This window comes from Diorhabda carinulata, chromosome X, assembly GCF_026250575.1.
Source record: "Diorhabda carinulata isolate Delta chromosome X, icDioCari1.1, whole genome shotgun sequence".
NCBI classification, from domain to species: Eukaryota; Metazoa; Arthropoda; class Insecta; order Coleoptera; family Chrysomelidae; genus Diorhabda; species Diorhabda carinulata.
Genome location: NC_079472.1, coordinates 40,145,704 through 40,167,655, shown reverse-complemented (window position 1 = coordinate 40,167,655; position 21,952 = coordinate 40,145,704). Strand labels below are relative to the sequence as shown.

Sequence of the window (21,952 nt, the reverse complement as noted above, 5' to 3'; positions counted from 1 at the left end):
GGCCCAGTTTATTGGAGGGATTCGTGTGAATGACGACGCCAGTGTGATATCGTCAATTTTACTGTTTTGTCGAGTAGATCAGTGATGTACAGAAGAAAGAGAGTAGGTGACAATATGCGTCCCTAGGGACCTCAAACCTTTCTGAGATTTTTGAGAAAGCTACTAAGCTAGTCTATAATTGAGGTTTTTTTGGTTTTTGGAAAACCATCTTTACTTTCTAATGGATGTCGGTAGAAACATTGCTTTCGCGTGCTTACTGGCATCAATAAACAAATCTGTTTAAGTTGCTCTCCGTTTGATATTTCATTTATAACGTCAAGTTCAATATCATAATATTATGAAGCGTTGAAACTACGCTATTCACTTTAACACTATATTATGAATATATAACAAATTTGATTTTATCTCACATATCATCTATTATGAGTTTCTTTACATGTCTCTTTTCATATTGTATCACGTCAATACCATATATTCTTATTCATCTAAATTTTCTTTCAACTTCAGATTGCGTTTGTAACAATGCTAACTTGCTATCGATTTGCTTTTTTTTGTAAAATATAAAATGTGCCCCATCTGCATAGTAACAAGATTGTACTTATCGGGCTAATCGGTAAAAGGGAGTGGACGCTCGATGCCGTATCCCAAACCCAAAATGATTTGCATTTATTAAGCCACTTCAAAAAACCACATGTAAATATGCAAATAGTGCAAATACCTTCTAAAGAGTTTGGCTTCTGTAAAATCTATTTGTAGAAAAGGGACCGACATTTACAATAAACATATATTTAATTTCTTCTTTTTTAGACCTTTTGATATGTTTCTAAATGTTCTCGATTTTAGGTCTTTTCTGTTTTAAATCAGAGAAGATCCATTGTAATGTCCATGGTCTTCTTAAGCTTTTTTCTCATACAATCTACATATTACATCATTTAATTCGACAAAACAATATCGATAAAATTGGTTTCATTAATATTCGTTGGCCACGGCATATGTTTTAAAGAATGTTAAGAATCAATATTCTGTCCAATCAATCATCTGAGTGTGAAAGAATTCTGAGGAATTTCATGATAACTACTTTCTGATGTTCCTCATGAAATTTCCGTATTAACTGGCGCTAACGCAGTTTCAAATCATATCTCAATCACCATGCTTCCTAATAGATTACTTACTTTCTTTTTTTGAAAAACGTACTACATGTGAATGAGATGCGAAAATCTTGAATGTCAATTCATCATCCTAATGAACATTTTCTTTTTGGACTTTTATGTAACTTCCATAGTTGTTAATTCTTTTATCAGATACACTTTCTTCTAGTCCACAGACAGTAGAAAACTTTTAAAGAGATTTGGAATTGATATTCGTCCCGTATCATCCACAGCTATCTTAACTGACCCAACTACCCAAAAAGAAATTCAGTGAGTTTGGGCCCTTAGTATTAATATTAAATCCACACTTAAATTTCAACTCTTCGTTAAAAATATTTTAGTTTTACTTAACATCTTATTAACTACAAAAATTTCTAACCTGTCAATTTATCATAAATGATCAATAACCATTATTTTCGTAATACTTTACCTTTCTATTTCTGGGTTCTATCAGTAATTCGATCATATCCCTCTGTGTTCTATCCCACCTTGACCTGTAACACAACAGACTTTGTATTTTCGATTCTGTTTGATTTAATTTTCCGAATAATCCAATAATTCATTTCAACACTATGTCAATAAGAATTTTAGAATTAATCCAAATCGTCCGTTCGCTGTCTCGATTACAAAACATTCATATTTCAAAATTTTCAGCTGACAAATTTAATGCAACTCATCGATGAGTACACAAAGAGGATAGAGAAACTTGAATAAATCAATTTAAAAATGATACTCGCCAGGTTGATAGAAAATATACAATATTTCATAATTTAAACTTGACAATTGCTTTTTTTTTCAAATAATCATCATCAATTCATAAATCATTGAATTGTTTCGTTCACCCATTAGAGAACGTTTTACGAACAAATTACGTATGCCTTTTTTTTTGGACTATTGGATATGCCCTTCTCCATGTAACGAAACGTCAGGTTTGAAGATTTCAACCCCCCTCTCTTACGTAAGAAATATGGCTGAAAATATATATATATTCAAGTATCCAAATCACATTAAAAAATTCTTGTATAATGACTCGACTTGGTTAGATATATCAAATATGACTCTAAAGTCAGTCTTGTTTTTACTGCGGCCGTGTTACTGACAGCAGCTGATATGGAGGATGCACCAAGTTCCATTCGGCATTCACGTGCTTTCTTAAAAGTTTCAGCTCGCGTTTTATACATTAAGCGAACATTTGAATCGCAGGTGTTAAATCATTACGTAAAATAACTTATGTATGTAGTCAATGACCCACCCTCCGATGAGCCATACGTAATTTGGAAACGTTTCCTTATATACGGAAAAAACATTCTTTACTTAAGTTAATGAATTTCTAATCAGATAAAAACGGGGTCTGGCAATTGATTAAAGACACTAAAGCTGTGAAAACATCCTCTTCAAAGTAATTTCCTTCCGCACTACACTAATAGACCTCTCCAGGTGTTGTAGTAGATATTTGACTGGAACCTCCGGAAGCAACCCATTACAGTTGTTTGAATGTCCTCAATAGACATAAAATGCATTATTTTGAGAAAAAGAAAGAAGATCTAGAGCGGTAGATATGATAAATAGAGTAGCTGTAGTAATAATGGAATCTTTCTGCAAGCTAAAACCTGCTTCGCACTCAACTTGCAGTGGCAGGGCGTAATATAGTGATGAAGCACCCAATTGTTGGCAAGTAGGTCGAAGCGTCAAATTTTCACTGTTATTTTAAACTAATTTTATATGAAAATAGCTTTAAAATCAAGAAAAATATCAATAAAAAAACAAATGAATATAGGGTGAGCGGTTATTATAAAAATTGTTCCTAATAAAATTATCTACAAAAATGCCTCTTGCATTTTTCTTCAAAACCGTTTTCGGAGAAGAGTATTGAGAAAGCGACTATATCATGACGACGCACTCGTTTCCTCATCAACTACGAGATAGAATCTATGGCGAGTTTTTTTACATGATTTCCCCCGTAGGCATAATCCATGACATTCAATAGAAGGTTTTCTTATTCAAGAATGAATAATATCCTATATTCATTGTCGATATGTTCAATTTCTCTATCAGTAATAGTTGCTGACAAAACGTCGAGTGGATTCATTTCTAGATTCACATCTACATCTTCATCATTTCCACAATTTGTTGACCCTGCGCTTAAACATGACTGGCTACGGCAATGTCCATAAACTTTTAAAGATCTCAATCCAATTTTTTGCATCCACATTTGCTGTCACGACCTTGTCTACAATTACAAAATATTATGTTTAGTAGATCATCAGGTGCTGGTGATGATAAAGTCGTTCTTGGCTGTAGTATATTATTTTTGTCCTAACTCATAACCCCACTGTTCTGGATCTAGCCAGGTTTGTATTTGATAATATACTCAATAAATATGATATTGAAATTTCACAGCTCTTCCTTATCTTGTTAGTTTAGTATCTGTAATTATCTATCGATTGTTCTTAATTTGGAGCACCGTATATTGCTAGTATAAAATGTATACCAGCATTGACAATGATATCCCGAGAGCAATTTTCTTCTTGGAATATTTCCGCAAAATTGTCGCAAAATGCTGAAGTTGTATTACATCATGTCATGGCATGCAATGTGGAAACTTGTTAAGGCTATCGGTCGAGTACATTTTTGGTTCAACATTATTTTTTCTTGGTTTTTAAAATAAAATTGATATAGGTTGATCAAGTATTTGTGTGTATGTACCACTTATTATGAAAAATACTCAAGAAATAATTTTCAACTGCATTGGAGTATTAGCAGGTATAAAAGGACGGGTCTCGCAACAATGAAATAACATCTGCCACAGAAGGTCATTTGGATAAGTTATGATAAATTTTACTAATTTCTTAAACCTCTATAAGATAAGTGAAAAGAAAAGTATATGAAAAAGGAATACAGTTAACGCCTAGGTGTACAGTATATAATACCATTTGTGAGTGCATTCTAGTCACTTTCTCAACCGAAAACGTTTGATTTTACATAAAATGTGAGAGACATTTCTCGTAGATAATTTTACTAGGAACAATTTTTATAATAACAGGTATTGACCTCCGAGAAACAGATCGCGAGATATTTGCGAAAAACTGATTTTCGTGACTTTTTGACCTCTAAAACTCTTTTAACCGGCATGTCGATTTCACATCTTTATTACAACACCGGGTAGACAAAAATTCAGCTCACTAAGAATTTTTTCACAGATTGGGCTTTAAAATGCCTAAAATGACTAGATTAAACAATTTGGTAAGAGACGATTGGATTACGAAATGATGTTAACAAAAATATACACGAAGAAAGTACGACAAACATAAAGAAGGAATGATAAAATTAAAAAGCTCACCAATATAACTTTGTCCATCAATTACCTAGAAACTATCAGTTTGAGCTAGAATAAAAAAAGAAGACTGAAAGGTATCAAGTTTAAACAAGTGAGGCATGCATCGACAATAATTTACCAAAAAGAAAGAGAAAGATAAACTGTGATAAGTCTAACGATAACAGCGGAAAAAAAGACTCGTAGAAAGGAAAGGAAGTATGATAAGCTGCTTTACAGTACCAGAGTAGTGGAGAAAACCAATAGAAATAATGAAAAGATAACACTAATTATGAAGGGAATAGAAGAAATCATATTGGCAATGAATTTAGACGATAGGATAGCAAAACAGCAGCAGCTAACACCAACGAAGTGAAGAAACAAGTCGAAAATTGGGAATAAAACACCTCAAAAAGAGGACTCAAACGGTTAGAGTCATCATTCAAGAGCTTGATGATATTATATTTTCAAATAAAACTCTGGAACAGATACTATAATTACTGGTTGAAATTATATTGTATATTTCTTGCTTTATATATGTTTTAGTTTTAATAACTTTATTTGGTAAATTATTAAACATGTTTTTTACATTTGAATTATTATTATTATTATTATTATTATTAGGAAATATGTTATACGCGCCCGCTATAATCCCGAAATATCAAATATAATTTTTAATATATTTTATATGTTTTTTGTTTTGTGTGATACCTACGTCACAATGTTGGTTCTAAGAAAACCCTGGATGGTACAGAATGCAACCCAGCACATGTCCAATGCAGCTATCATCACGATTGGAATTACCTGCAAAAAAAGAAAATGTCATAATTTATACTTTCATCGATCACAAAGTAACGTTTAATGTTTATTTTCAAAATAACATTTTTTTCACATTATGTATCTAGACTTAGTATTAAAATAAGGTATAAGAAATTAAAAATATTTGGGACACATGTTATTTTACCCTTTTATGGAGGGTCATATAATTCTTCTTTGAAAACCAGTAGTAATGAATCATGATGGCTGGATCCCGAATTTTCAAATTCAAATTCTCAGGAATAAATAATAAAGGGGAATTGGAGAAAGTGAATTTTTAATGACATTCGACAGCCAAGCGATTTATATTTTTTATCAAAAATCTCACGACACTTAAGACTGAGTTGCAAGTCTAATGTTCTTCTCTATAAAATTAATGTTGCCCAGTAACTTTCTAATTAGTGAATCAATAAAGAATCCCCCATTCAACTTGGCGTTACTTATTTGGGAAAAGTCTAAGGTATTAAAATCCTTCCAACTTTTCAGTTACAGTGTTCATAAAATTTTCCATTAGTCCAATAGTTTAATATGAATCGGAAATAGAAAGACATTATTTGGACCTAAAAAAGGCACGTAACAAAGTTTTGAGATCCCAGTTGAAATGTACAATTATTGCAATCATCTGTCGGAGTCATTGATACGTACGACCTATAATTAAAATCATCCTATGTTGAAATAGTTTAACATTTTATTTGATATTGTTCAATTTCAAAATATATAATTTTTTAAAGATTTGTTGTTTGTTACAGCACTGGTATGGGTGAAGGTAATGGTATAATTGATCATCATGACCTTCACGGAACCTTGGTGCCTATCAATGGTAGTCATTCCGGATCTTCTGGTCGCAGTACCCCAAACAATTCCAATGATCCCGCTCCTGGAAAACTCTTTGTTGGCGGATTGAGCTGGCAAACTTCCAGTGAAAAACTCAAGGAATATTTTGGAATGTTCGGCAACGTTACTGATGTATTGATAATGAAAGATCCTGTTACTCAGGTAAGAATTTCAACTATCATAATTTCTATGAAGTCCAATTGCGCATTGTACTTATGTTACATTTAATTTTTTGAGAAGAGATACGATATATTTCATAATTTTTGAAAGATTGAAAGACATTTAAGGTATTCACGCACTTGTTGTCATCGGACGGAACAAATCACGCATTGATTCAAATGGGACTGCGCGCGCATATTTGCATCGTACGCATCGGAGATCGGCAATGCCGACGAGAATCCGAGAAGGGGCATTCATTCCGAATCATCCGTACGGAGTGTCAACAGTATCAGGTATTCCTGGAATATTGAAAAAATCTGGAGTCATTATCAATCAGATCAGGGAATAATGTGTGATGTTCTCAATACTCTTGTCTCTTTTGATTGATTTGATAAACCCAAATTGAAAGCTTTCTGGCCAGCTATGCTCTTTCTCTTCTTCTTCTGCCAGCAAGCAAAAAACTATTATAATTTCTTCAATATCCATACTGTACATTTCACAAAAATAGAAATTTTTATAATAAACGAAATCAAAAATCAAACGCACGAGACTCCCACAGCAACAGAATGCAACTCAAATTCACGTCTGGCGAGACTACTTTTTGACTTAACTTCCGTCTTTATCAAAATATAAATATTTTGGTAAAGTTATGTGAAAACATCAATTTTTTATCAATCTTTCAAAAATTGTTAAAAAAACTAATTTTAAAACATAAGAGACCTAAATCAAGAACATTTAGAAGTATTAATATATCAAAAGGTCTAAGAACATTAAGCATTAAAGAGGTCTAATTTCGTCCGTACGTCTAAGGTGACCATTAAATGACGGCCGAAGAGGATATCCAAATACCGGTTAAGGTAATATGGAACCTCGCAGCAAGACGGTTCCGCGGGAGGTCAAGGCACGAGACCGAACTCGGATCCGTAATCGTCATAAACTCCAACCAAAGGAAATTTAACCAATTACTTCACTTCGCCAAGCCCGACACGTCCCGAACCTGTTTTAAAATTAGTTTTTTTTAATAATTTTTGAAAAACTGATGAAAAATTCACGTTTCGGTTCAACTTAAGTCTTTATCAAAATATATAAAGACTGAATTTAAGTCTAAACGTCAATTTTTATAATTTTATTTGATCAAATTTTTTTAATCAAATAAACAGTATAATCATAAAATTTGATAAATAGCATTTGATCAATTTCTTTTTGAAAAAAGTATGATGAGGTAGAACGTACTGGGGACAAACATGTCAATCAAAACCATATTGATATTACATAACGGATTCCATTCTACATAAGCATAAAATGTTATTTTTCATGATCTAGCAATTTTGGAACTGATTTTAATCCTTCGAAACAAAAGGTAATGTCTATATCTCTTGCTATAGACATTAGGTGCTTCACAACACGCTCGCCAAGAGTTCTATCTAGAAGTTCAGTTTCGCGGCCTGTGTAGACGCTAAAATCGTATGTAAACCTAGTAAAGGAATGTAAATGAAGAAATCTTTCTAAATATATCTGTAGCTATTCCATAAGAATATATTGCCCAATGAATGGTGAGTGGACCAGTAGTCACTAATTTGCGGAACACAATTATTAACACATAACCGGCATACAAACACGCACAACTTTGACATCAACTTTATCAGTTTCTTTCAATCGAACATTCCTCTTTGATTGCTCATATATTTGAATATGTTCATTCGTGTTAACCAAACCACATTCAACAAAATTAAAAATAGCTAGCAAAAGTGTCGAAAGGGCTAAACAAATATATTCTTAGAAATAAATCCAGGAATATTGGATGTTTTCTTTTCTACTTCACTTAGTTATAAATATATTTACAAAGTTATAATCTTAATTCCATGGCAGGAGTCTCTTCCTCAGGAAGTGGTATTCGGCCTCAGTTAAAGTTTATAAATAACTGGTACTCAGATGGGGTGAACAATTAATATTAAATTAGTTATCTTAAAACTAAAAACTTAGTACATTCCATATTTTATATATATGCCATCTTATTTGTTAACTTTACGTTTTTTTTATATTCCAGAGAAGTCGAGGTTTTGGTTTCATCACATTTTCAGAACCATCTAGCGTAGATAAAGTTCTAAAAGTACCAATCCACACTTTAGATGGCAAAAAGATTGATCCGAAACACGCTACTCCCAAAAATAGACCAAAACAACCGAACAAAACGAAAAAAATCTTTGTTGGAGGCGTCAGTCAAGACACATCAGCAGATGAAGTTAAAGCTTATTTCAGTCAATTTGGTAAAGTCGAAGAAACTGTGATGTTAATGGATCAACAGACTAAAAGACACAGAGGATTCGGATTCGTGACATTTGAAAATGAAGACGTTGTCGATAGAGTGTGCGAGATACATTTTCACACTATCAAAAACAAAAAGGTGGGATTTTTTTTTTATTTTTATATTTTTTTACTGTAATTTCAATGTATTCCAATTATCACTGCTATTTTACAAGCTTTTATTTAGTTTCACTTCACTTCCGTCTCCGATTCAGATGCAATTTTTCATGCATGTATAAATCGGATGACAATGTAATATTGTGCTCATTTGATTCGTCTTGACGAGTACTTTGTTACCAGACGGTAACCAGGGTCTTATGATGGGGAAGATGGCCATAGGAACTCCGTAATTGAATGAAAACAACTCCATCGAGTTTGGGCTCATTTGATTCGTTTTGGCGAGTATCTTGGTTGGCGTAAATATGCAAATTTGGGAAAAAAAGTTCGTTTCGTTTGTTATGAATTGCGAGGGTGTATAAACATTTCATATCGCTGACATTGTGCATCAGGGTAGCAGGGAGCACCTTGTTGTACTGAAATCTTTATGCGTCTACAATGGACCTCTGGGGGATGCACCTTGGAAACAACATGAACACAAAAGAAACTAGGACACAAAGAAAACGAGGTTTAGAGAAGAAATTGAAACAACAGCAGACGTTTGCTAATGAAAGCGATGTCCATAAGCGGCAACGATTAGAAAAAATATCTCGTGATAAAAATACTAAAAAGTTAAAAATGAAATTAATGAAAAAAACACCTTTTTTAAAAGCAATTTTTTATTTTTTGTTAATAAAAAGTTAAAAATAAACTAACTAATAAAAAATATAACGCTTTATAAGATCATAATTATATATTTTTAACAATAAAACTTAATTATTGATTCTTTTTTGTCTATTATGTAAGTTCTTGATATAAAATAATGTCAGAGAGTAACATATTTAATTGATAATCGGAAAAATTTCAAATTTTTAACTACATAAGAAAACTATTCTTATTGGTGTCCAGTTGTGACGTAATAGGTTTAATAAAAACATTGAGCATCTATCTGCTTGATCATTACGAAGTTATCGTTGCCGGAAACGTAGCATGTGCTGTTATAATACAGTTTTAATTTATTAGTTACGTATAAATAAAATATTTTCCTATATATAAGAATAAAGTGAATAAATCTTTTATAGCTTAAGTTATTACATTATTACTAAATCCCGTTAAAAGCATAATAAACTCAATTATTATTAAATGTTGAAATAAGTTGAATTTGAATCTTATTTACATTAGAACGACCAACATTTCCAAACCATTTTTTTTGTATATTCAAATTTCTTGGCAGCATAAAAAAATTTTATCAGGTGTTTTAGTCTTGGTATTTTTACATCTTGGTACAAAACACGATTTATTTGCCATTTTTCAGATTAATCAACGTTTAATAATAACGCTTCTTTCAGAATAACCGAGAGAATAACTCGTATTTACTTTGTATCATATGTTAAGTGTTTATTTTATACCTATGACGTCACGCAATATGGAGACCTTACTGAAATGTTTAAACTAGTTACAACGTTTTTGAATTTTCAATAATGTTTTACTCTATAAATATTGATCAAAGAATAGAAAGAAATATATTATAAAAGTTGTATCCAAAACAATTTTTTTCTCAAACCATGCAATACTCTATTTTATACATTGTGATTGTATAAATAAGATTATTTAGCACTTTCTTTTTCCTCTTGCTATCATAATGTATCACGCCGTTTTTTATGGGACTATGATAAAAAAGGGAAGAATCGATAATTATGGTGTAAAGTTCTTGTGTTAAAAATATATAATTATGAACTATTATTGTTATATTTCTTATTAGATTTGGTTTATTTTTAACTTTTTAGTTCATTTTATTAACAAATAATAAATGCTTTTATTTAAGAGTTTTTTACTTCTTTTACGCATATTAATTTTGTAGGATTATATTTCTTCCCATTTTATGAAATTTTCATTTTAAATATTAAAAAACTGCCTTTCTAATGAATCGAACGTATATAATATACCTATACTATAAAATAAGGTCATAATCATATGATAGGATCCTTTTTTTTTAAATTATTTTCATAAGCGGCGTAATTGATAGGTTACTTACGCTTGCGGTTTTCATACTTTCCGGCATTTTAACATAGAAAGAGCTTATTTTGATTTAACTTAAGTGTAAACTTTGTGCAAATGAGTGAATCGTTAATAACTGCTAAATAACAATTATTAAACATGTATAATTTATTATACAACTGAATAAATTTATGAAAAAATTAACTCGTTCTGGGTTAGGATCACATATATATGATTTATATAATCTAGGATTATATTTCCCGAAAATCCTTTATATGGGATTGAGAATCTTGTTTTATAATATATACACTTGTCAGCAAAAATCTAGAAAATTCGTACGCTCGCGGTCAAAACTCTAGCAAAAAATCTGTAGCTTCCATTCTTTTTTTGATTTTAGCACCTCAAAACCATTAGTCACGCTTAAATTCATCAAAATAAAAAATCAATATTTAATGTTTCCTCACCTGGTCCTAATATCAGCTTCCAATCGCTTTTTCGTGGATAGAATGTATCAAAGTTTATTCTACTACCATTCTTGAGCGAACGCCGTTTCCAGGTCCGATTTCGTGGCTGGTACAGAATTTCCAGGCCAAACTTTTCTCTTAAGTTCATCCCATAAATGTTCGATAAGATTTAAGTCTAGGCTATGCGCTGGCCATTTCAGAGGCAAAATCGACATCCTGTAAATATTGTAGTACGGAACTTGCATTATGTGAACGGGCATAGTCCCGCATTATCATGAAGCTTTTGCCGATGAAGCTGGCGTGGGGAAAGACGTGATCTTAAATTTTCTCTACGTGTCGCTTCGCCGTTAATCCTCCTGTTACACCGCCAAATTTAATAAAAACCACCTTGGTTTTTACTTCTATTAAAATGGTCACCCAAACCATCCAGAAACCCCCTACAAAAGCCTTCCTCCAGGTCTTCTGTAGACTCGTCCTCTTTTATGACTACCACGCAAGCACAATCCATGGCATTTTGTAGACGGGCTGCTTAATGAGCTGGTGATAGTTTGGGGTCAATAGGTGGCCTTTTTGGCTTAAGGTTTGTTGCCTTTGGTCTTTTTCTGGTTGTCCATCCACCCACAGCTTTCTCTTGTTGGATAGAACACATGTAAGGGATCCGATATCAAGCAATGTGCTGATAATGAATCAATCATCTTCGTCGAATATGCGGCTTTTTCTTCCGAAACCGTAACGACGGTAAACTCTGGAAATCGCCGACTAACTTATAATTCAGAGCACTTCTCGCTGACTCTGGTCTTGTCGTAATAGAGTGACCGTTTGAACAGCTTTATCATTGTGGTGTCCATTTTCAGGTAGAACTCTTGTTTATTGTTAACGGAGATGTGACTCGTTTGATGTTGATGTTTGATACTTAACTGGTCGTTTTAATGTGTGTGTCCAACCTTCTTCAGCAAGAAAAGATGTAGCCTGAGTGGTCCTTCGCCTTCTTTACAGCTGTCTCCGATGTATATCTTGGCACTTGATTATGAAATACAGAGTTACCGTGTAGGGGGTGTCCTCTTGTGGGTTAACTCGGAACTGATAGCTGTAGGTCAAGTGGATAACTTTTTTATAAGAGTCAAATACTAATTAGCACTATTGTAAACAAGTATAAAATGGGTGGTTATCGATCATAACATATCGTTGGACTGTGAAAGATAGAAATATACAATATTTTATATTATTTTGAGACTAATACTATTAGCTTTAGTGTTTACTGATTGCAAGGATGTCGCCTGCCTCGAGTTTTTTACTAATGAGAGTAGTTCGTTTTAAGACATTTTGTCTTGACTTACAACGTGGAAATAGATAATAATCTCCTGATATTTGTAAATAACAAATAGTAAAATATAAAGCAACATGATCATTATTCATAAAATATTTTGATATTAATCGTGAATTGGTTAAATACCTCATATATGTAATACTCCTCTAATGACAGTTTCTATAAGTGGAAGGTGTCCCGACTAAGTAAAACAAATAGTGTATCGTTTTCTCTCTCCTCCGAGCGCCTCAGTTAGTTCCGCCCATCTTTTGCGCGCATGAAGCATGCGGTGTATAGATAAAGCTTTTTAGATTAAGCATTTTTTTTTAAATTTTGTTTAGAAACCTATATATGTTTTTTCTAATTCCTATTCGATTAATATGGAAGCATATTTTTGACTATTATTCATTTATTGAATCGTATATGACTAGAAGAATATAAGTATTATCATTACTTATTCCGTATTCTATTCATTCATTACATGGGAACTTAACAGCTAAGTGCTACTACATATATGACAACATGAACAACTCTAAAGCGTTGCATCTTAAAGATGGACGACTGCAAATTTCTATTAATTTAACGCCATGTTTTGGCATTGCGTAAGTATAACAGAATTTATCAGGAAGAACAATCCTGATGCCTGTTAACAATGGGACAAAATTATCAAATTATTACAAAGTCAATTTATCTTATCGTTTAAGTCGGTAAAAATCGAGTCCCAAGGATTCTATGCTTTACTAATAATTCTGGCAATGATGATGGCACGAATTGATGAACACATAAGTCATTAAGAAAAGTGAAAAATTTTAAATTAGTCCGATGTTTGGATTATATTTGATTTGATTCCTTCACATACATAGATACATTCATGTGAAGCTAATATAAGCAAGTTTCTACGATGACCTGATTATGTACTGAAGATTATGCAATTATCTAAGTATTCTGTGGCTTCCTAAGTATTTATCTATTTGGGATTACCAATAATCCATTCAGGGATTATTACAGGCACGTACCCGAGGTCAAGAGGAACTCCACATAGAAAATTATACCCTGATGCTTTTTTACTGACACTTACTATATGCGGTAGAAACTTATTACATATTTTTGTACTGTAAAGTCGATTTTCCAGTACTAACTTGAGTCCGGAAAATGGCACTTTACGGCATCCTTGTACTCTCAAATTAGTTTATATCTCAAATACAGTCCCAATCCAAAATTCAATATGTCTGCCTCTGTTTACAATGTTACCTTAGTGACTTCTGTTAATTTTTTTTTTTTTATTAATAAGAGAATAATCGAAGGAGCTATTTTTCAGTAAAATTGTCGAATATGACATTTCATATTTTGATATAATTTAATTTTTTATTTAAAACCGAAAACAGTATGAAAAAACAACATATTACGATATACGTCCGTGAAGTTAGATATTCTTGACTCGGCTCCTTCATCGCCTCGTTCATAAACATCTATCTCGTACCATACTAAATTACTTCCCGGACTTATAACGTAAATTTTATCATTTTTTTTTTTGGCAAAAAAACGAGTATACATTAGATTTGACTTTACGAATATAATGTGACGTTTTATTGAGAGCAATATAAAATTCAGACCTAGGGAGAGCTCTCGGCATTCAACCCTTTTTAAATCACATTTTATTGACAATTCCATCTCCCGTGGATATTTAACAAGGTTTTTGTCACATCTAAAACGTGCTTAATAAATGTTCAATTTCCATTGGGATAGATTTGCAGGATTACTATTCATACTTTGCTACCGAATGTGAAGGTTGGAAATATTTATTACACTGTGAAGCTTTTTAGTCCCCCACAAAGAGATTAAATCTAGTTGAGGACAGCTCATTGAAAATTAATAAGAGCATGCGCCAATAATAAATGAAATAATTTCTTCTTCATTTTTTCTTAAGACTTAGTCTTTTTTCTTTTACTATTCGGCGTTTTGAGAATTAAATATCCAGCTTTTGTTTTTATTATACCTTTAGCCCATTCAGTCAATGGATTTTCCATCATTCTGTTGACGTGATCTCTTCAAAATCGTCGTCTTGATCTCGTGAATTGTACTATATCCTGAATTTTCAGATGTTCTCTTATAGTTCTGGTTCTTATTTGATATCCTAGGTACACTTTTTTAATAGTTCTCAATGTTTTCATCTCTGTTGCGAACATTGTGCGGACACCGGTGAATGGGGCTTTCGTTCACAGGTATTTCACATCTTGTAAGCTTTTTTCCTATTACCATTGATTCTATTTTTCCTACAGATATATGTATGTTAATGTTTTCGGCTGTTGTTTGGAACCGAAATTGCAAACGCTGGCGGTCATCCTCGACTTCGGCTATGAAAATTGCGCCGCGAAGCATCAAAAATTAAAAAAAATGCAATGTTATACAGGGTCTATATACAGTTATAAATCAATTTCAGTGATAAGAGATCTGATTTAATATAGTAGTATAAAATAGTACATTACTTTTCTCCCGTGGTGCGTATATTATGTTTTCTCTCGCCGGGATGAAAAGTTCGTCCTTGACGTATTCTAATTATAAGCACATTTTTTTACTTTCAACTTTTTAGTTGAACTTAATAATACCGCAGTTATGTCCTGGGAATTGAAATTGAAATATTTTATTATGCTATTTGTGGAAAAAGTCCTTTTATTCATATTTATCTTAAAAAACAATAAATTCTTTCAGGTATTCTAGCTGCTTTTTCTAAATCGCCTGAAATCTATTTAAAGTTCCCTAATCCTACTTTTTTAGATCTTATTTTATTGAGGATTGAAGCTTTAGGAATTGTTTTTCTCTTTTTATTATTAATTATAAACTTTATACTGAATATAAGTTTCATAATTCCGTCTACTTTCCTGAAAAATGTTAAAGGTTTAAATTTTATTACAATCTAGCATTATTCGAGTGTGAATTATCAAGTATAAAAATAGACCACTAATAACATAATTATAGATCAGCCCATTGCCACCTAGAGATGCCTCTATTATTGATAACTGTCTAGGTTTATAATCATTTACTAAATTATTTACTTTGAATGTGTGTAACTCTAAATCTACGAAACTCATTTGGTTTGTAAGAAAATTCCAAAACGTATAACTTTTCATAATAGATGGTAAACAAGGATGTGTACTAAGTCCACTTCTGTAGTTTAGTAGTTAGTAATAACCACAGGAAATTGATAATTGTTCGACACAAATTTATAACAAATTTGGAAAGATTATCGCTTGCCTATTACCAACAAGCTTAAAAAAGTTGACATAAAATTTTTGAGCATTTAACACTAGTCAAATTTTGTTAAATACAAATTACTAAGGAATGTTTGTCATTAGAAAAAGTCAGTTAATTAAAAACATGTGTTAAACGGAACATTAAATTGTTGTAAACATGTTTTTGAATAGTTGTTGCAGTAGTTATAACCAAAACTTGGAAAAAATTATGTTTGAGTTGTTGCGAAATCCAACAAGTCAGATTATTTTTCTTGGGAGATAACTTTAGGTTGGTATTAAAAAAGTTTGAGGACGCTAGTATATTTAGTATTTGTTTATCTATAGGAAATGTTAAAACCATTGAATTTTATAATCCAATTTAAGAGGTATGCATAAAATATAATGAAATCGCGTTTAATACTGCACAAAAACATATTTATAAAATAATAATAACAAAAATAAAAAGATTAAATACTTTATAAACATATTCTTCATGCTATCGTTATGTGTGGTGTCGCCATCTAGTGTCAAATACAGAAGCTAAAAATTACGATACGAACGACTGGACAGCTTCTAACGAGTCATTTTTTGCTGGTATCTTTTTGCCAACACTGTTTTTGTCAGATCACGCGTGTCTTGTGTCATTATCAAACTTGTTCAGTTTGGTCTATAATTTAATCATGAATCGACGTATGAACGAACAACGCTTGCAAATTATTAAATTTTACTATCAAAATTCATGCTCGGTTAAGAGAGTGCATCGCGCACTTCTTCCAATTTATGGGCAGTTTGGTCGGCCTACTGAGGGAACTATTAGGAAGCTTGTCACTAAATTTTGAACCCAATTTACACTATTGGACATTAAACCACTAACACGCAAACGTACACTGAGGACCGAAGAAAATATTATGGCTTTATCCGCCAATGTTACTGATAACCGTGATATGTCGATTCGCCGCCGTTCATAGCAATTGGGCCTCAGTTACGCCACTACGTGGAAAATTTTTTGAATTGCTCAAAATGGAAGAATTAGACATGCCTGACATATGATTTTAACAAGATGGTGCCACACGTCACGCGAAACAATGGCCTTCAGTGGACAGTTCATCTCACGTTTGGGACCCATCAATTGGCAGCCTATATCCTGTGATTTAACGCCTTTGGACTATTTCTGGCGGGGCTATGTTAATGCTAATGTCTACAGGGTTAAACCAGCAACGATTGACGCACTGGAAGCCAATATTGAAGCATTTATTCGTGAAATACCGGCCGATATGTTGGAGGGAGTGTGCCAAAAATGGATCTTACAGTTGGACTATCGGTTCCAATAAAGATTTCATCAATTTTTGTTTGTTTTCTTTTTTCAAAATTGAATTCTATACCTCTTATAAAAAATCACTAATTATAAGTAGAAACTGTTCCGCCTGAGGAAGACAGAATGATAACACTTAGCCAGCAGCTTAATAATGGGATATTTCTTCCCGTTTAAACTGACCATAAGTATTAGATGTTTGGTATGTATGTATGTAAGAATTCGGCAACCCAATGAACAATAAAGTCAACGAGATAGTCAAACTGAAGGGTATAATACAGGTTACAAATTTATTACACTTGTATAGTATTTAAGTTTAAAACCTTTGAATACCTTAGTTGTTTCTTGTCGGATTAAAATGTATAGTTGAAAAGTAGTTTATGGTAGGCTCTAATGTATGCAAAAACGTCACTTAACTTAGTATTGAGTACTACCAACTTACTATATATGGGTATTGTGATTTTGTATATACATATTTCCTTTTTTTTTGATATCGTATTTATAAGTGCACAGGGTTAAGATTTCGTTCGGACTCTTTATCCTCTTTTATTTCCCTACATCATTAGTCCTAATTTGTCATGTTATTTACTTACAGTGTCAGTAATTAGAGAAAAAGACCGTAACTTTCTAGTGCTATCAACCGCTTCCCTAATTAGTAGTCACTAATTATGTGTTACTCGTCCTCAAAGAAGCATTAGTTTTTCTAAATATTTCAACGATTTCAAGTTTCGCGAACATGTGATGATAATTTTGAATTAGTACATTTTATACATAATCATTAGATAAAAGTTGCTATACTATAAGGTCTTTTATGACGAACAATCATTGAATATTTCCGAAAAATTACACTGTATTGTGAAATAGTTACTCACATAACCATTCAATATACAATACAACACCTTGACTTACATCGGCTCTTTTTAATTTATTGCGTGGAAAGAGAGTTTGAAGTACGCATTTTTTCCGCGAAAGATTAAATAGCTCAACTCATCAGTCAGAATAGTACTCTCAGTGTACCTTGTTCTGAATGTACGCAGTGATTTTTTTGTTAGCGCTTATTTGCTTTCGTCTCCTTGTTTGTGGTGCCAGCGTGCAGCCGAAAAAATATTTCTATGTTGAATAATGTTTTGGAAAAAAATTAAGTCGATTGTCGAATATCAAAAGAATTTGGAACCTTGTGCTAACAGATCATACAGTGATAATTAATCAACTGTCGAGTAGTGAGTAAAAAAGATCCGATGTTTAGCAGAAAGGAGACGGTTCTCTTTTTTGGCTAAAAATGGCTTACCCTGCACCACCCACCCCATTAGCCTGACATGGCCCAGTGTGTCTTTTTTTGCTTGCATGCATGAAAAATAGTTGAAAGTACATGCTATATATTAGAGGCCAAGAAAGAAATAAGAAACGACGAAAGAGAAAGAAATAAGAAACGACTAAAGAGCTTCCATCCATTCATACAAATGAGTATAAAACTTTTTTCTGACAGTGGAAGCACCCATGGGATAAATATATTTGTTGTAATGAAGAGTACTTTGGAGGAGATGCAATTGTTCTCGAAACATTTTTTTAAAAAATAATTTCACTTTTTGGGTCCTCTCTAAAAGAACTAAACAGTAATATACTGAACTAATATATTAGACAACCTGAACTTTGAAGTAATGCTTACTAGGTCCCAAAGGTTCATAAAGATGTAAGTTGAAAGAGGTGTGGTTTTAGTGGGTAGAACGCCTCACTGACCAAGGTGCGAGTCCCATACTTTGTTCGTAAAAAGTATTTCTACACCTATCAAAAAAAAGCTAATTTCAATATTGAAATATTTTAAGCATTGAGCAAGTATATTTTAAATAAGAACAAGGGTTTATTCCTCACAGCCCACTCTAAATTTATTTGAAATTGTTTTCCGCGGGAACACGTTCTATAAAAGGAAAATTAAGTCAAGGTTCAACTCATCTAATTTTAAGTTATTATTTTCTGATATTAGATAAATTTACCTTTGTATTATTATTTTTAGTATATTGTAGAAACATTTAACAAAAAAATGAGTCTAAAATTATAAGTAAAAATATACTTTTTGAAGTGTGAAAATTAGATTAATTCATGTAAACTAGGAAAGTGTTTCGCGAGATTCTCGCGAGAGTGTGGAGGAGTCTTAAGACTAATTTTATGAAGAGTACAGTTACGTTATAGTCAGTCATATTAGGGGTTTCACCTCGGAATGAAAGATAATAAGCTGAAAATTGGTATAAACCTTTGTTTTGTCATTTTAAATATTGTCTCAAAAGTCACCATTGCTGTTGTGTCCGCGTCTTAAGATATTGAAATTCTCTACAACTTTTGTTTAAATTTTTTTTCCATACAACCAATCATTTTTGGGGTAGAGTGCAAATAGTGCGCAGCGTATAGTCATATATGAGCTTATGCAAGGTTAAGCGTGAGTTACGGTTAGCAGTACGTTGGATAAAGTCAACTACTTACAAAAAAATTATAATTATCAAACAATGCCCACTATTTATGTACTAATTATTAATTATTTATATTTAATTATTCATATTTAACTATAGTATATTATTAATTCTGGGTTATATATTTTAAAATAAAAAAAACAGCAAGGAAATAGATTTTACATATATTTTTATTCATCATTAAATATGGCATATTATACATTTACTGAAATGTGAGTTTAAATATTAAAGTTGATTGTCAATTCGCAAAAAAACCGATTTTGATAACCTTTGACCTTCAATATCTTAAGACGCAAACACAATAGCAATGGTAACTTTCAAGACAATATTTAGAACGACAAAACAAAGGTTTATATCAATTTTCAGCTTATTATCTTTAATTCCAAGGTTGATCCCTTTTTTACCTAATATGACTGTGCTATTATAGTTATGTCGACAGTTTCGCATATTAATGCATTTTATGTCACATAATTGAAATAGAAATCGAGAACCGGCAAATCAGGCGGACGGCGTAACACTCCAATGCTGAACATGGCTAGAAATCTTTCTACAGATAAGAGGTTAAAGCTGAAAAATTGTCACGTTCAGTTTCAGCCAGCAATCGAATGCATTCTAGATGGAGGATGAGATCGAACTAGATAACCTATTTTTTATATCTTCATCCATCTTGATGTAAAAATACAACCACACTATAAATATTCCTTTTTTCCATAAATTATACGTGTAGTTTTCGGATTTTCCAATTTTTTCAAGAAATTTTACAAAAAAAACAATTAATTTAATGGTACATTCAACATTTTTCCTGTGAAACAAATAAACTATTTCAAATTTAGACTACGATTGCACAGTTTTATTTACAGTAGTGATGCATAGCATTTGTAGTGAAAGGTTTCATGATAACAGCAGTCGCATGCGTACTTGTACTTGCATTTGTAGCTCAGTCAATATATATTTAATAGACACACCTTGTATAGTGCGATTTGTGATATATTTTAAAGTTTGATAGTCATGATTATCATTTCTAATGAGTATTGAACATCTATATTCGCATTTTCACTAAGCTAGAACTTTGTAATATTCAAACCTGTGTGTGAAACATTTTTATCTATTTCATTTTCTCTACTTTCCAGTTAATAATTATGCATAACAAATCTAAACGTCCGTCGCATAAATTTTCTCCTAGATAACAACCCGTTGTTTGGCATTGGAATGTTTACGGATTGCAGAATATGCCAGTTTACAAAGATTATAACTTTTTCATCTCTTATTCGCAAACTGCTTTTGCTCGATAATTTACTACGAGATTCAACTAAAATTATTTACATAATTGGTTATGTTAATTTCGTTAATAATTTTATAGCAACCGGGCATGTTTTTGTCTTTAAAAACTTAAATATTGTATCTATATTCCGAAATATATACAAGCGCTCTGGTATTACAAAAGTTGTCTGAAAAGTTTCCTATTTCAACACGCGTCGTTCTAAATATTTTTTTAAATAAAAAAATTGAGTACCAAGTTGTCATTATGTTTTTGAAATGCAATATCCCCACGGATAGAGGAGTTAGAAACTGTGTACGGACGCTCTCCACTATAATTACGAATTTGCTTGACTGGTGACTAACGATCGGGACGGCCTAAATTAACGAAAACTAGCAATATCATCGAGAATATTTACCAAACGGACTTGACGATTGTCGGATTGATGTCAGAGAGATTAAAGAGTTTCCTCGCTTTGGAACAAAAGCTCATACCAATAAACATTTCCAAGGTCATATAGGTGGCTTAAGTAAAATTAGCCCAATTTTCTTGCGTTTATATATACCTGTAGATAGATGTAGATAATTTTATCCACTACTACAATCCTGGAACAAATAAGACAGTGGATCTCAAAGGATGAAAAAATCTTTTTCATCGGTCGGACGGGTGATGGCGATCGTTTTATCAGGCATCATTACTAGAGAAGATAATAGGAGAAATTGCGAGAAGCATTTGAACGAAAGGAAGTACTTCTCTATCAGGACAATGCGCCATTTCATATTTTGGTGATCACCATGGCTTAAAAAGGTTATTATAACGCAGGCGAAATTGTATAAATTTAAAAAAAGGAAAATAAAGATAATTATGGCAACACATATCCTGTTTCTTTGCTAGATTGGAAACTTTCGGGCCAACCCTTGTAATATCATGAATCGACTCGTGAATTTTGGAATTTTAATATCGATTGTAGTTCAAAGTTTTCTTTATTACATTGCACTCAACATTTCTTTAGATATGTTTGAATCTTGGGAACATTAACTTTGTGAAAAATACCAGCGCCATTTTAAATTTGGCACACGTTATCCAACATATTTCACAACAATCCAACAATTTAAGGTGATGGTATCGATATAAGAATACCAGCTATGTAATTTAATATAAAAGAGAGAATGGGAACTTGTCCAAGTAGACCCGAATTGCTCATTGACAGAGAAATACCACCGGTGTATCATCCTTCATCTCTTCCTACTTA

At 32.3% G+C, this 21,952-nt stretch overlaps 2 protein-coding genes across 7 annotated transcripts in view; one reads left to right on the top strand and one right to left on the bottom strand.

The window, feature by feature from the left end:
* The window catches only part of LOC130902449 (uncharacterized), a 135,936-nt gene that overhangs the window by 78,167 nt on the left and 35,817 nt on the right, over positions 1-21,952 (bottom strand). Inside the window, exons 4-5 of the mRNA XM_057814604.1 lie at positions 5,177-5,265; positions 1,579-1,642 (exon numbers count right to left, since the gene is read on the bottom strand). Of these exons, the coding sequence (XP_057670587.1) occupies positions 1,579-1,642; positions 5,177-5,265 (153 nt within the window). The remainder of the gene's footprint in view (positions 1-1,578; positions 1,643-5,176; positions 5,266-21,952) is intronic.
* Positions 1-21,952, top strand: part of LOC130902448 (RNA-binding protein Musashi homolog 2) — a 642,276-nt gene that overhangs the window by 603,833 nt on the left and 16,491 nt on the right. For all 6 annotated transcript variants that reach the window (XM_057814600.1, XM_057814598.1, XM_057814599.1 and 3 more), the window contains 2 exons: positions 6,027-6,273; positions 8,318-8,674. In XM_057814600.1, coding sequence (XP_057670583.1) covers positions 6,027-6,273; positions 8,318-8,674 — 604 coding nt within the window. The remainder of the gene's footprint in view (positions 1-6,026; positions 6,274-8,317; positions 8,675-21,952) is intronic.